Raw genomic sequence first — 16,289 nt, 5'->3', positions numbered from 1 at the left:
TCTGAGATGGAAACCAGAGCAGGGCAAAAAGTATGGAATACCAAAAAATGTCATTTTAGTCACTTTTTCGGATAGCCTCCTTTTTAAAGTGATGCAAAGGCCAACCTTAGCCCAAAATCTAGGTTATGTAAACAAAGACACCTTTGTCAACCTCATAGGGAAAAAAGGGTGGGAGTGAGGTTTATTCCAATATAAAATTGGTGTTTTTTTGTTGTTGTTTTTTTATTAAAACTAACATCCCTTGAAGTGTTAGCAATCTAAACACTAATAATATTCTGGTGCATGAGAACTTGAAATTGGTTAGAAAGTGATTATTAATCAAAGTGAAACTGAGCGGTATATTTTTGTTATCCAGGCTGAGAAAACAACAAAATCCATGAATAGTTAAAGCCTTGTGCTGATTTTAGGGTGACTTTCACGTGTTCAAGGTTCCCTTTAGGATCTGGCCCTTATTGAAAAATAGGTTAGATCTTTAAAATTCTTTTAGTTTTAATAGTATATTATTACAGTGGCAACAAAGCTAAGGATATTGCCTAACAACTGATTTGCTCTGACTGCTAACTATTATACAAAAATTTAATCACTTCAGTGTCACCCTCACTAGTTTGCTTTTCTCCATCTATTGCCTCTCATCATATGGCCAACCTGTAGCTCCGGAGCCACATGAGGCTCCTTGTATAGGCACCGACTCCGGGGCTGGAGCTACAGCCGCCAACTTTTCCCATGTGCCAGGGGTGCTTACTGCTCAACTCCTGGCTCTGCCACAGGCCCTGTCCCCACTCCACCCCTTCCCACCCACCCTCTCCCCTGAGCCTGCTGGGCCCTCGCCCCCCCTCAAGCCTCCTGCATGCCACGAAACAGCTGATCAGGAAGTGCGGTGAGGAATGGGGAGGCGCTGATCAGCGGGGCTGCTGATGTATTACTGTGGCTCTTTGGTAATGTACATTGGTAAATTCTGGCTCTTGCTCAGGCTCAGGTTGGCTTAGACTGTAAGCTCCTTGATGCACAGATGTTGTTTCTTTCACATGCATCCGTTAAATGCATAGTGCCTAGCACAATGGGCCACTAGTCCTTCTGCAGCCAACAGTATTTTGCAGCTGACAAGTTTACAGGAAACGTAAAACACAGAGCTGAGCAGAAAGTTAACATGACTCGGAATTCCAAGCGTTTAGTATCTGAGGATCCAATCCTGCTTGCAATTATGTGCTTATCTTTGCGCTTGTAAATAATCCCACTGACTATCCATGTAAATTAAACTCCTGCATAAGAGTTTACAGGATCAGAGTTTTTGTTTGCTGTCATCTGCAGCTCACCTTGGCAAACAATATTCCTTCAGCTTGAGTAGCGCTCAAGTTATAAAAAAATAAATCAGAAATTTCAGATAAATTCAGTGAAATGAATAGAATTTTCATGTCTACTAAGTAAAATCTCATTGATATAAAAGATTCATATTGATTTACCTATAAAATAAGCACTTGGGCAAAAACACACAGTACCATTGCTCTTTATAAAACAATTTTCAGGGACCACACAGATGACTAGGAATAGGGTGACCGGATACCAAGTGTGAAAAACCGGGACAGGGGGTGGGGAGTAATAGGTGCCTATATAAGCAAAAGCCCCAAATATTGGGACTGTCCCTATAAAATCAGGACATCTGGTCACCCTAACTAGGAAACTTACTGCAAATTAACAAGTAAATGGAAAAAACAGAACAGTAAGGCCAATGCATCACAAAATATATTTTAATTTACTTTGAGATTTTTGTTTCAAAAGACCCAGTTACCAATATTCTTTTGTGTAAATTTCAAAATGTACAAATTAGTGAGTTTCTATTGTATCTGTATTTTTTTATCCCAGGAATGTATTGGTCCCCAACGGTTGGCAGCATATAGACAAAAATGAAGTTAACTGTAAAGAGGCTTACCGTCTAACAATAGCTACAGGCAAGCTGAAAGCAGGTAGGTTGGAACAATTACTGGATACAGCATCAGCCCTACAAAAAGAACGATTCATTACACAGTAGTACTAGACTGAAATTAATCTTTAGCTGCTATTGCCTGACTTAAACCTTGCTTTTTCTACTAAGGCTCCACCATGACTTCATAATTATCTATCTTTTTATTTCCTTACTCCTTTCTGGCTCTTCACAGGATATTTCTGAATAAACAGCATATTCATATAATATGACTTTGTTACTATTGACTTGTTTGTTGACCATGCAAACAAATAATAAGGGCTTTTGCAATAATATTATAATTTAAGACATACATATTTTGATATTTACATCTAGAATATCTGTTGTATGTGTTTACTGTATGGTAACATTACAGTGGTATATTAAAGTGTTATGGTCAGTTCAAATTAATTCTGTATTTCCTCACATAAAAGTAACAACTCTTTCCAATAAGTTTCAAGCATATGAACTGCAAGAATACAATACTAACTTTCTTTCCAATGACTTAAAAAATTTTTTGAGTGATGAAGCACATACAACTGTTCATTTTGGAAAGAAACGTATTTTTAAACGGAATCCCAGCTAACATCAATCAAGCAGTATTCTTTTTTCAAATTTTAAGAGAACAGAAAGATGAAGTAGACCCAGAGCTTACTGTTTAAATAATTGAGGAATGCATTTACAGACAAGGTATGCAAACAAACAATAAGGGCTTTTACAATAATAATATAATTTAAGACAAACAGAATTATTATGAAATATTTATATTGCTGTAGAATCCAAAAGCCTCAGCTAGGTTCTGGCCCTATTGTGCTAAGCACTGTACAAACATGACTAACAAAGTATATATCAAATTGTAAGAAATGAAATACATTTTATTAATGCATTAGGAAGAAATGTACAACGATAATATGTTGTGAAGTTAAAGGAAAATTTCTTATGCCTCCATCTTGCAAATGACTCTACAGGAATTATTCAGGGTAAGTGCAAGGATCCAACAGCTGGCTCAGGCCCTTTGCATGAGGCCTTTAAAACCTAAGTCCACTGACCTCAACAGAGAAACACCCCTTCATATCAATAGGCTTTATATTAAATTATAGGATAAATATTTTGTGCAAACTCAAAAATATAACAGGAAAATTATAGATCTGGAAATGTAGAAATTTTGAATAAGATTTACTGATGCACTTACTGCCATCAGAAAACCCCAGATATTGATACAAAGGGATAATGTAGAGAGGTATAATTAAATTACTATAGTTTAGCTTACCAGATTTCTTTTCTTGCTACTTCATCAAACAACAGAAGGCAAAGCAATGCTGCACTTTCAGTCAGAACAGCACAGTCATCTCGGAATATCAAGGAAACTGAATAAAACAAGATAAATTTAAAACATTCTTCAATAAAACATTGGTAGTCAACAATACATACAAGAGCACTGATATAGCCCTTTTAACTTAACAGGAGTACTAACTTCAACAGGAACAGATTCGTGGCTCAAATCAGTAAGCCATTTTTTCTTAAAATGTTAGGCTATCTGAAGCAGCCACAGATTGATCCTGTGTCAGTGGCGTTTGTTTTTTTGCGGGAGGGAAGAGAGTTTGTAAATATGTAGTCACACTTCAGACATTTTCTTTCCATTTACAGTACATCGAAGATACTTCAAAGACTTTCACGTCACCTCTCAATAACGTTAGCAGGATAGAAGGCTGCTGTGCTAATGACAGGCGTGTAACTGGATCAGCATATACAAGTTTTCGTAGAAGTGTAAGACACGGCAACACAATACATTCCATGATCTGCAGGTGAGAAAAGAAAGTATGTTAATGTAGATGCCTCCCCATATGCAGTACTATATAGTCAAATACATGAGAAAATTCTTAATTTATGACTAGTAGACATTTCTACTATTTATCCCCTCAAAAGACCAAAAGCACCAAGACTTAGAAAACTGTTAAAATCTGGAAATGAGTGCATCCTAACTGGCTGTAACAAGTTCAGTGGGAAATTTTTAATTACTTCCAGGTGTAAACAGATATTTTTCTGGACTTCTAACCTCACACCCCTCTTTGAATGTTCATTTCAAAGAACAAAATTAAAGTCCTGTCTATATTAGAAAGATTTCCAAATAGCTCGGATTATAAAATATTATTTATACTTTATTTACTTTATGGCATTTTTCATCTGTAGATCTCAAAATTTAGTCACTGCTGTGCTGCACTTTGTTATCCCAAAATTATAGACAGGAAAACTGAAGAACAGATAGGTGAGGTAACTTGCCCAAGATTAGAGTGTCAGTGGAATAGCCAGAAACAGAACCAAGGCCTCATTCAGAATGTAAAGAGCAGAATACATATGGACAATTTGTCCAGTGAACATCAAGAACTAAAGCCAGTATCTCTTTCAGATATTAGTATTTCAGAGACTATTCCACTACTTTGCTTTCCTTAGCTTCTATACTTAAAATTTGTTTTGTGAAATCTGTTTGCATCACTATAACTAGAGGCTGCTTCTGAGGCTTTATTTAGATCTCTGCTCTTCCCAGCACTCTATTGGCAGCCCTCCCCAAAAGGATACTTACCGTACATATTTAAAAAATTATTGAAAAGTTTATATTTCAATGTAGTTTTTCAAACTAGTGCATTAAGTTATCTTGATATTGTATGCAGTCAACATTTAAGTACAAAAAAAATTTGAATGCACATAGGAATTAAACTATGGTCTCTGCACCATAAAGAGGTCCCTTCAGATCAGGGTAGAGAGATACTAGTGGGGAGCTTGCATAGATGTAGCTCATAACTGTTCTGTGGTTAGAGAACGTCACTCTCCAGGACTGTCAGTCTAGTCACATTTCAAAAGCATTTTGTAAGTATCAGTGACTGACTTAACCTAGCAAATATTCCAGTCATGAATTTTAGCCAAGTTATTTATTTATGATGAATGTTCAGACTTGTTGTGATGTAGAAGTTTATTTAGGAAGATGAAGATCGGTACTTCACCTTTCTATATCAATCAATTTAACTTCCTCTCCCACCTGTCCACTTTGAGCATACCATAGATAAACAAACAAAAACCACCAGCCAAAATAGAGGTAACAGTTAGTGATAGCTTACTGTGATTTCCAAATTTCCTGTACACACAAACAACCTTCCCTCCACTAAGATTAAAAGTAAAATTTTCAGAAGTGCTTAAGTGACTTTATATTGACTTAGACTTTACTTTTAATGTGACTTAGGTTCTTGGGCAATTTAAGCACTAAATTTTTACCCTAGATTCACAACCAGCGCTCTCTCTCAATCATGCCTATTAAGGGGTTTCTACTCTGATATTATATAACAAAAATTCTGCTTGCTTGCATCAGTACTGTAGTGTTAACTATAGACAAATCTAGAAGTCAAATGGATTTTTCTATCTTAGTATTATGTATGTTAAACAAAAACATGCTATCATGCTAAAATAAAATTGGTAAAATAGAACTGTGGGAATTAAACCTCTTCTGCTGGTCTTTGTTGATTTATGGCAGCAATAGCCTTGAGTAGATCTCACATTCAAGCTATCAGAGTCTTAATGTGACTGAGGTAAGATACATTGTCCAGTGTCAATATTTTAAAACATTTCTTCATACATTTAAATTAAAACTTCAGTAAAATGAACAAGTGTTGTGCGATCTTCTGACTCCTGAGGGAATTCTGCACCAAAAAATTAAAAATTCTGCAAAATTTGCCCATTCCCAGCTTCTGGAAAACAGAGGCTAGGGACATCATCTCTGCCCATCCTGGCTAATAGCCATTGATGAACCTATCCTCCATGAACTTATCTAGTTCTTTTTTGAACCCTGTTATAGTCTTGGCCTTCACAACATCCTCTGGCAATGCGTTCCACAGGTTGACTATGAGTTGTGTGAAAAAATACTTCCTTTTGTTTGTTTTAAACCTGCTGCCTATTAATTTCATTTGGTGACCCCTAGTTCTTGTGTTATGTGAAGGAGTAAATAACACTTCCTTATTTACTTTCTCCACATCAGTCATGATTTTATAGACCTCTATCATATCCCTCCTTAGTTGTCTCTTTTCCAAGCTGAAATGTCCCAGTCTTATTAATCGCTCCTCACATGGAAGCCGTTCCATATCCGTAATCATTTTTGTTGCCCTTTTCAAAACAACCTAACCAAATTAGAGAATTGGTCTGAAATCAACAAAATGAAATTCAATAAAGACTAGTGCAAATACTACACTTCAGAAGGAAAAATAAAATATACAACTACAAAAATGGAGAATAACTAGCTAGGTGATAGTACTGCTGAAAAGATCTGGGGGCTATAGTGAATCACAAATTGAATGAGAGTCAGCAGGGTGATGCAGTTGTGAAAAAGGCTAACGTTCTAGGGTGCATCAACAAGAGCGTTGTTTGTAAGACATGGGAGGTAATTGTCTCACTCTACTCGGCACTGGTGAGTCTTCAGATGGAGTACTGTGTTCAGTTCTGGGTGCCACACTTCAGAAAAGATGTGGATAAACTGAAGAGTGTCCAAAGGAGAGCAACAAAAAATATAGCAAGTACAGTAACTCCTCACTTAATCTTTTCCTGGTTAATGTTGTTTTGTTATTAGATTGCTGACCTATTAGAGAACAAACTCCTTTAAAGTCCTGCAATGTTCCATTAGAAGCCCCCCACAATTCTGCTCCCCGGCACGAGCGCCTGGCGGGTGGAGTGGGGCAAGCCCCCATGCCCCAAACCCGCTACACCCCTGTCTCAACCAAGCTTCACAATCATCATTGGTGAGTACAGTATTAAATTGTTTAAAATTATTTAAAACTTATACTGTATATGTATCTAATGTCTTTTGTCTGTTGACATTTTTTTTTCTGGAACCTAATCCCCCCGTCCCCATTTACATTAATACTTATGGGGAAATTGGATTCGCTTAACATCGTTTCGCTTAAAGTTGTATTTTTCAAGAACATAACTAGGACGTTAAGTGAGAAGTTACTGTATTAGAAAACTTGACCTTTGAGAAAAGGTTAAAAAAACTGGGCATGTTCAGTCTTGAGAAAAGATGACTAAGGGGGAACCTGATAACAGTCTTTAGAGATGTTAAGGGCTATTATAAAGAGGATCAAGATCAACTGTTCTTCATGTCCTCTAAATGTAGGATAAGCAGCAATGGGCTAATGTGTAGCAAGGGAGATTTAGTTTAAGTATTAGGAAAAACTAACTAGAAGGGTAACTAAATTGAAGAACAGGATTCCAAGGTAGCTTGTGTAATCCACTGCTGGAGGTTTTTAAGAACAGATTGGGCAAAAATCTGCCAGGAATGGTCTAGGCTTACTTGGTCCTGCCTCACCAAAGGGGACTGGACTTGATGACCTTTTGTAGTCTCTTCCAGACCATTTCTATGATTCTTTGTTAATGGGGATAGCGGATTCTTCCATCACAATTTAGATAACTATACTAACTGCACATATGGATTAAGTTAATAGGGAACCTACCGTGAGCAAAAGCCAAATGCATAAAGCAAAGATACAGCAAGATTACGTACTTGTGTTTTTAGATGGTCGTGTTATTAGTGGAATTAATGTACTGAAAGACTGTGCTTAAAAAAGGTGGTAGATACCAAGTTCTACTGCTTTTACCACAACATTTACAAAAAAACTTAATGGTAATATTTTTACCTTGCCATCCCGGTGTACACATTCAGTAAAGTAAACAAATACTTTATCTATCACACCCAGTTTTTTCACAACATCATGCATTTTGGTATCTGTAAGAGAAAAAAGTATTAGCAAAAGCCATTAGTTCCACATCAATTTTATATTTAACTTCCTGTGTGGGAGCAGACACCATTTCAATGCTGGTGAGATGTACTAATTTTACATCATTGAATGCCAAACCCTCTATCCACCGAACAGGTACAGCACAGGCAATAGCAATGCAAGCCTCCTCAAAGCCTTGTCAACGTCTTACACCTATTCTCAAGGGGTGACAAGGAAGTTTGGTTTACACACCCATTCAATACTTGTCCTCATTATATGCCAGTCACAATGGTAGTTGTGGAGATACGGATGCCTGCCTACTAAGTGTACGAGAGACCATGAACTTATTTTCCCTCAACACATAGTAGACATCAGAGAATGATTTTTACCATAATTCCTCAAGTATCCTGTATCTCATTGCCAATCTCTTCCATATACCAGCCCCTGGAATTATTTTATTAAATATTCTGAATACTGGTTTATTGACAAGGATAAACTCTTTGGTGGAGAGACTTTTTGTTATCTGTTTGTACAGTGCCCAATGCCATGAGGCCCGGGTCCATAATAGGAGTTCCTAGAGGTGCCACAACACACACACACACGCACACACACGCAGGGAAAACTAGGTGAAATCTTGTCTCCATTAAGTCAATAGAGAAACTCCCACTGACTTTGATGGTACCAGGATTTCACCTGTGACGTTTACAATGTTAATCATTGCTTAACACACCAGTAAGTTTTTAAACATACTCAAATGAAATTATTTTTCAGTACAATTACCACCACCTAGAGCACCTGGCTCAAAAATGAAAACCGTAATCAGACACTCAGGAAGTTATTTCAGAGAGTGGTTTTTTGTTTGTTATTAAAATGAGAGAGATTCTTCTCTTGCGAATTTGAGATTATTGGGCTGAGCAAAATAGCTGCAGTTTCACCCTGAGTTAAATTTTCATGTCATGAGTGGTATTTCCTATCTAAAGGTTGAAAACTACAACAGCCAACATGGAATGTATTTCACTGGATGTAAAAGAATTGTATGCATGTATATGACCAACCAAGAAAATGCTGAATTTGATATCTGAAATGTCAGTATCTTTTCATTGTAGAGAACTGAGTTTACTACTACTATTAGGGTTTCTTGCTAGGAGAAAGAAACATTACAGTATTTAGGATATTCCTGAATAGGAATTTGTGTACAGATCCACTCTTGGAATGCACCTGTGCACTCTACATAAAGCCTTAAGCTCTCTGACTTCAGACTACTGAGTGTGTTTGGACCATGTATTGAGCCACAGAATGTTCCCTTCAATGTTTGCATGCATTCACTTAAATTTGTTCTTCTTTAACAAAATTTATATATTTTTCCCCATATGCTCCACATTCTCCCACTGATTTTTTTTATATGTGATACAAATTTATGAACAGTTGCTTCCACCAAATTAGAGAGAGTATGGAATGGAACTCCTTCTCCCCAAATCTACTACATTAAAAACAATAGGGAGTCTATAATTTCATTATAATAGACAGTGTAATCCTAGACGCTAATCTTGATTCTGTGGAAGCCTCCTCCAACTCAAGTGACATTTCAGCCCCTTTTGATTGTAGGCGGCTTCTTAGGATTAAGCAGAGTGAAGGAACATTATCTAGGTGAATTCTAGCCATCATTGAGGTCCTGGCCTGCAAGGAACATAAATTCACAAAGATAGAAGGAACTCCTCATTCAGAGTGAACCCCCTTTTGGTACTCATGCTTCCTATACTAGATCAGGCTAATGTAAACTGCTCCTTGTTAGCTGCAATTGAGGCTCTACTGTGCCCAGGCACATCAGTTGAGACCGGTGGTGTGAATGAACGAGTCAGGCTTTTTCACACAGCACTTCTCTTAAATAAAAGCAATAGTTACTTGCTTTCCCTCAGCCTACTCAACATTCTACTAGATTCTTAAAGGGGAGATCTAACTGAACTGAGAGGAAAAGGTAAGTTTAAGAACCTTTAGAAAGCTCATTCCTTATGCTGTCCACTCTAAGTAAGGCACAGCAATGTAGAGTGAGTTAGCCAAAGCCTCAAGACCATTTGGATAAGAGAAGACTCTACTGTTACAGTGACTGCTCATGTTTTCAAGTGTAACTTAATCAAATCAAGTTAAAGACTGACCTCACTCACTTGAAGAAAATACTGCAGTCTACAAAATAGACTTCATAATCTAAAAAGTGACAGTCTCAGCCAAGAATGGGATGACACTGAAAAAAAATACCTACTCTTTGCTAAGGAGAATGGTCTCTTCCACACAAGCAGAAATAACTAGCATGGAAATGCAGGAATTTTGCAGTATCATTATCTCTAATAAACAAGAATAAATGAGGTGATAAAGTTCAAGAAAAAAAAAGGAAGGAAAAGACATGTTGACTGGGACAATCTAAAAAGCCCTATTTTAAATACCAGTCATTAGGTTTACCTTAATTTTGCAGAATTATACTTGCTCTCTCACCCAGGCTGAGCCATTCTTTTTTTCCCAGATGAGAGAATAAAATCTACATCCCTCATTCTCAAGCATAACAAGAGCAGGCAAGTAAATTTTGAACTTGGGCTATGAAATTTTCATGAGAGTTTTGCAATCTTGGTAATATAAGGGGAAGTTATGTATTTAAAATTTGAAAATAGCATTCCAAGCAGAAAACCAGCTCACCGGCACATGAATCAATATTTCCAGAACACTTTACCTTGCATAATTATAGCTAGCTGCTCTGCTGCAGACTTTCTCAAAACTAGATCAATGGTGTCAGAAGTAAGAATACCATATAGTTTTTCCACTGTCTCTTCCTATTAAAAGAAAACTATATTTAGAAATGCATATAATATAGGTCTCTTAGTTAAACAGGAAAATTAGCCCTCTTATTCCCTCAAAGTGTAGGAAATATAAAAAAATAAAAAGATATAAATAAATGTGGCTAGGATCCATTCTAAAAATCCTTACAAGCAGCATATATATATATATTCACTCAGAATGATCATGGTATGATTTACTGAGCTTCTAAAGCATTTCTTGGGGAACAAAAAATTAATTTCCAGAATGTAGCAATTTGAAAGAAAAACATACCATACCCATTGGTTTTTAAAGTATGCAAATACAAAAATTTCAAAAAAGTATTTATATTCATACTCATTTTTCTTATGTAATTAACAAGTGCAGTAACGTACATTATTATTACGTGCATATATTCATGATTATGTGACATAGTTACCTACAATAGCAGGGAACTAGAGTCAATAGTCCTATATCCTATGTTCACTAAATGTAAATGCTTGACATTTCATTGAAGTATAGTTTTAGCTAAATCCAAAAGACTATCTGTAAAATGGCTTGTGTTTAGGTCAGCTGTTAATTAAGTTCAACATATACATATATATTTTAGATCTTAAAAAAAAAAAAAAAAAAAAAAGTGTAAATCAATGGTAAACCGAGGGGCTAGATTATTTTTACGTTGGAGGAAGAATGTCATCTTTCAGAACTCGTTTAACATTTTGATTTATTTTATTGGGTGCTGTTTGTTTTCATCTGTTTCCTGCAGACCATGAACTTCTAATCTAGAGCCCAACAGCCACAAGTAGGTCTTGGATTTTGTCTTATATTATAGATGTAGGATTTGCTTGTATGGTAAGGAATTGTCTTGCACCTGCCTTATCCTGGATTACAAGCATCTGTTATTTGGGGTTGAGGCTGTAAAACATAAGCAGCTGGGATATTAAACTGTTGTCAACAAGTTTCAATATACAGTAACATGACCAAAAAGGTATATATTTATCTGTTGGCCTCCCAGAAAGTGTGTGATGTTCACCTATCTATATCTTCTGCAGCAGATATTGCACCTATCTAAGGGCCTGCTTTTTTCCCCCTTCCCCTAACCTGTTTACTTGTCTATCTATCCTTACATTGTCAGCTCTACGGAGCAGAGACTCCTTGAGTGTCTCAAAAGAAGCCAGCACATAGTGGGTGCTATTGTATATGATAATCATGCATTCTTTTACGCCAAAGTTACTTTCTATGGGAATTCCTTCCATAATTGTGAGACTGACTGTGAGAACGTGGATCTGTGGAATTTTGTTCAACCTGAAGCAAAAACACAGCTAAAGACAAGACAAGATGACAGTATGAAGGGAACTCTGACATTTGCTTTGATGTCAGCCTGTATTATTAAAAATTATAGTAGGAACTACCTACCACTATTACCAAAGGTTACATAGTTGTTTCTCTGCTAATCCCATTTCAGTTGTTCATATCTTCATCATAAAATTTTCATCTTTTGGGCTGAGATTTTCTAGACAGACTACCCAATATGAATAATTTTTGAAAACTGAGCAAAAAAGATTTCAGCTGTTTCAGTGAAAGGAGAGATTTTTAAAAAGGTACACTTTTCCCATTAGAAGAAAAGCCTTGTGATCTTTTGTTTCCCAGCAGCACAAGTGGCCAGAGGCAGACACTTGACATTTGGCCTGGAAATATTTCACATTGAAAAGTGCCTTTGAGTGTTCTAGTAAAAGATAGTTTTGATTTAACAGAACTATGACCATTTGAAAAAATGTTCTACTCATGCACAATAGAATTTTAACAAGTGTGATAAGCTATTATAGTGTGCAGCTAAGTACATCCACTTTGCATTTGTGGAGCTAACTTATCTGCACAAGGTAAAATCTAGTGAAGCTGAGTAGTAAGTGAATCCATGTCTCATTCACTATTGCACCTTGTGACGGGGTGGTCTAGGTCCAGAGGCCCCCTGCTGGAGGTCTCACGGCCCTGCCTCACCGTGCCCCAGAAAGGAGCAGAGGAGAAATACTCCAGGCAGCCTAGAGTGGCTGCAGGGGAAGGCAAGCAAGGGCCACAAGGGCCATATGAAAAGCAGCAGAGACAGAGTAGTCAGTTGCTGCCTGGAGCTAGAAGACAGAGGACTGGGTTCCTGGCTGGCTGGAAGAGCAACAGGACTACGGACAGCTCAGCACGGGCAGGGCTGAGACCAGGGAGGACTGCCGAAGATCGGAGAAGCTAAGAAGGAACTCCTGGCTGGCTGCAGTGACCAAGCAAGGACTGAGCCCAGAACCTAGCCAGACCAAGCAAGGGTACCACGATGGGCCCTATTGATCTAGTTAAGGACTGAGCCTCGGGAGGGCTGCTGAAAAGGACACCTCAATGGAGTGTTCTGTGATGGGCCCTGTTGGACTGTTATAGAGGCCAGTGTCTCCACGGGAGAAGCGAAAGATGGATGCCATCCCATTCCAAGAACTAAGAAATGGAAGGCTCACACCGGACCAGAAGGGGGCACTTGCGAGAGGCGACCCCATTACATATCTTATAACATAAAAGCTACTCTTAAAGTTTGTAGGGTAGAGGTTCTCTGGCAGACTTATTTATAAAGTGCAAGACAATTCAAGGGAAAAGATTACTGAAACCTGCAGAAGGTGAAATAATTGACATACAGCAGCCTTCCCACATGACGTTAATAAGCAGTTCAAAAAGGACAGAATGACAAAAATATGTTAAAAAGACATTTTGGTCACCTTAAAAATGGACCCTTTTGCATCATCCAACTTCAGCTCAATAGGTCTTTCCACAATAAACAAGTTAGGAACACTGGAGAAAACACTACCATGCAAAAGAGGGCGCTTCAGGCTGGCCCCTTCTTCATTCATGAGATGGAATGTTAGATGTTTCAGTGCCACAGAACGGACTCTAAGGAAACAAAGTACTAAGGATCACGGTTCTTTTCAGTGGGGCATTTTAGCTCTTCAGATCTACACACAGAGTTTGAAAATTTCAGGAAAACACGCTGATAATGCTTAAGACTTACTTCTATTTATCATTTACCCACAACATTTCAAATCAGCCCTCACTGTAAATCAATTAAATCAGTCTTGACAGTTTAGGTTAGACTTGCTAATATCATGCATCAATCACACGCTGAAGTTATTACAGGACATTACTACTCACAACTGCTTTTTTGAGAAGAGAAGTCGTAGAGCAGCCCTTAATCTAGTAGTTCTAGGGAGAATCCCTTCTCCTTTGTCAGAAGCTGTTTCGCTTAGACTGAGGATGCAGTTACCCAGTGTCTCTTCTGTGTCTGCATACCCCTAAAAATATTTAAAAATCTATTTACCAGTTTGTCTAATTAAGAAACAAGCATATCTACTTTTGACAAAAAAACAAAATTGTATGAATGGAAACTATGTTTTCTAGGTAAGATTTTATTGAGTTGTACTAAGTACTTCATATGAAACAGTCTTGGAAGTGCACATAAAGCAAGCAGCTCATAAATCTATGCTTCTTCCCTCTAAGCACATCTGGGGAAGGAATTGCCTCACACACTTTCTAATTAAAGTTTAGACAATGATTACCTTTCCAGAACACACCAAAGTTGAATTCTTACAACCCAGTAATTTAAAAAATAGGACGCCACCTATTTTAAGACAATAGAAGAAGAAGGACTATTTAGGCAACTATCACTTTGTTTCATGAAGTTAATCATTTTAATTCTGCAAAATAAAATGCTTCCACAAAAACCAGGTGTGACTGTAAGAGTTCCTCAATGCCCACTAGCAGAAGGCCAACCATATTGTAACTCAGATCAGGCCTGACATATTCACTATCCCCTCCACAAACACTGTTGTCATAGTGTGCATCTAAAAGGTATGCCATAAAGTATCATACATAAACTGGTGACAAGCTGGTCCCAAATATCATCGCTTGATTTATGTACAGTTTGTGTACAAAGATGTGTGTGTGTGCTGGAAATATGTTCTTAAAATGTGTTTTGGAGGCAGTGCATAAATCCAGGCTGCCTTATACAAAGATATGTGGATTCACCTGTCTGACTGGCTTGATTACAGGAAGAGGAAAAGGAAAGAATATTTACATATAAGGTAAACAAAGCAATCAAGCTAACTAGCGGCAGCTTAGCAAGCACCTCAGAAATCCTTCCTGACTCTTGAGGCTGAGACAATGGACTTTGGGTACTATAAAAGCAAAAAGACATTTTAGTTATCCATCACTTAGGGGACATAGGGTACAGCACCCTCTGAGCCTGTGAACGTTGGATCCTCTAGCCTGGAGGGCTACAGCAGTAGTTTTTAACCTTTTTTTAATTTGCAAAGCCCTAAAAAAGTTAATAGCTTGGAAAAAATTGTTTTAAAATAATTCTAGACATTTTTGGGGAGAGAATATATTCAAAGCACTCACAAAAGTGCTCATTTCCATGATAAAACAACCCACCATTAGCTATTTAACAAAAATCACTGCACCGTACGTTTGCATAGCAAATCACAAACAGGACATTATTTGCACTGAAGAGATTGTAATCTGAGGCCCCAGTGCTTGGATTAGGCTCCATGAAAGTGTCTATTCTTACACAGCTCACTGAAAGGATCAATGCCTAAAATAGGAAAAATATGGAACCACTGTTCAGGAAAAGGGAGATGTAGGAAGAAAAGCAGGCCCAGAAGAAAGAAATGTAAAGGAAAATGGGGGAAGACAGGTAACAGTGTGTGCTTACAACTAGTAACTGAGGAGATAGATAGCACTTAAAGGTTAGGCAAAAGGAAGGAATCAAGAAGAGTCAGACATAACATGAAGTACAAGCTTGTAGGATTAGAAGGTAGTAGAAGGGAGATTTTAGCACCAGAAACAGATATGAAGGATGGGATGGAGCAAGTAGGATACGGGAGAAAAGAGAAGGGCAAGAGTTCTTGTTGGATTGAACAGGGAGTAAAGATAAGCGGATACCTTTTGCTCTAAAAGAGCATGTCCACATTGCAGCAGGGATACAACCTATAGCTTGTGTAGACATATCCACACCAGTTGTACTCTAGCTAGTTTCCTAAAAAAATCAGTGAGGATGAGGCAGCACCAGCAAGTACATACATAGGGAAATGCACGGGTGAGAAAGGGGAAGCTTGGACAAACCATGTTGAAGCCTGTGCTGCTGCATCATCACTGCTGGTTTTAGCAAGTTAGCTATAGCACATCTAGTGTGGGTACATCTACATAAGCGCCAAATCATACCCACAGCTGCAGTGTAGACAAACCCTGACTTAAAAAGCAAGGCATGGAGACTGGCTGTTTAATCAAGAAAAAATAAGAGTTTCAAAAAGACAAGCTACCCTAATGGAGGACAGTCCATTCGTGCCAAAACATAGTAAGAATATTTAGGTCTGTAGTGCACTAAATTACATGAAATTTCAATAATCAGGGACTTCCCACAGATGTCCAAACTTAGTGACGCAAAAAACAATGAGGGAAAATAAAGCAAAAGTGGCCAGATCTTTATTATTTTTACAATCTATGTTGTAGTAGCGCTGACAGACACCAATCTATATTGGAGTCCATTATACTAGATACTACATAAACAGTAAAGTTCAGTTCCTCCCTCAAAAAGCTTGCAATCTCATTTGAGCAGTATGCCATAAGTGAACGTGTGTTCATCTACACCGGAATTTTCAGTCATGGTCTAACAAGTGTTGATAACTACATATTAACTAACACAACTGTAATTTCTACCATAGACACTTCATGAACATTTGTTTCAGGACATGAAC

At 37.7% G+C, this 16,289-nt stretch overlaps 1 protein-coding gene across 8 annotated transcripts in view; it reads right to left on the bottom strand.

Annotated features, from left to right (window-relative positions):
• Positions 1-16,289, bottom strand: part of RTTN (rotatin) — a 179,007-nt gene that overhangs the window by 113,800 nt on the left and 48,918 nt on the right. For all 8 annotated transcript variants that reach the window (XM_065585178.1, XM_008164415.4, XM_024102084.3 and 5 more), the window contains 7 exons: positions 13,690-13,829; positions 13,260-13,431; positions 10,430-10,529; positions 7,630-7,718; positions 3,639-3,756; positions 3,228-3,324; positions 1,928-1,996 (listed from right to left, as the gene is read on the bottom strand). In XM_065585178.1, the coding sequence (XP_065441250.1) occupies positions 1,928-1,996; positions 3,228-3,324; positions 3,639-3,756; positions 7,630-7,718; positions 10,430-10,529; positions 13,260-13,431; positions 13,690-13,829 (785 nt within the window). The remainder of the gene's footprint in view (positions 1-1,927; positions 1,997-3,227; positions 3,325-3,638; positions 3,757-7,629; positions 7,719-10,429; positions 10,530-13,259; positions 13,432-13,689; positions 13,830-16,289) is intronic.

Source organism: Chrysemys picta, chromosome 2 (assembly GCF_011386835.1).
Source record: "Chrysemys picta bellii isolate R12L10 chromosome 2, ASM1138683v2, whole genome shotgun sequence".
NCBI classification, from domain to species: Eukaryota; Metazoa; Chordata; order Testudines; family Emydidae; genus Chrysemys; species Chrysemys picta.
This window is presented reverse-complemented; position numbering and strand designations above follow the sequence as displayed.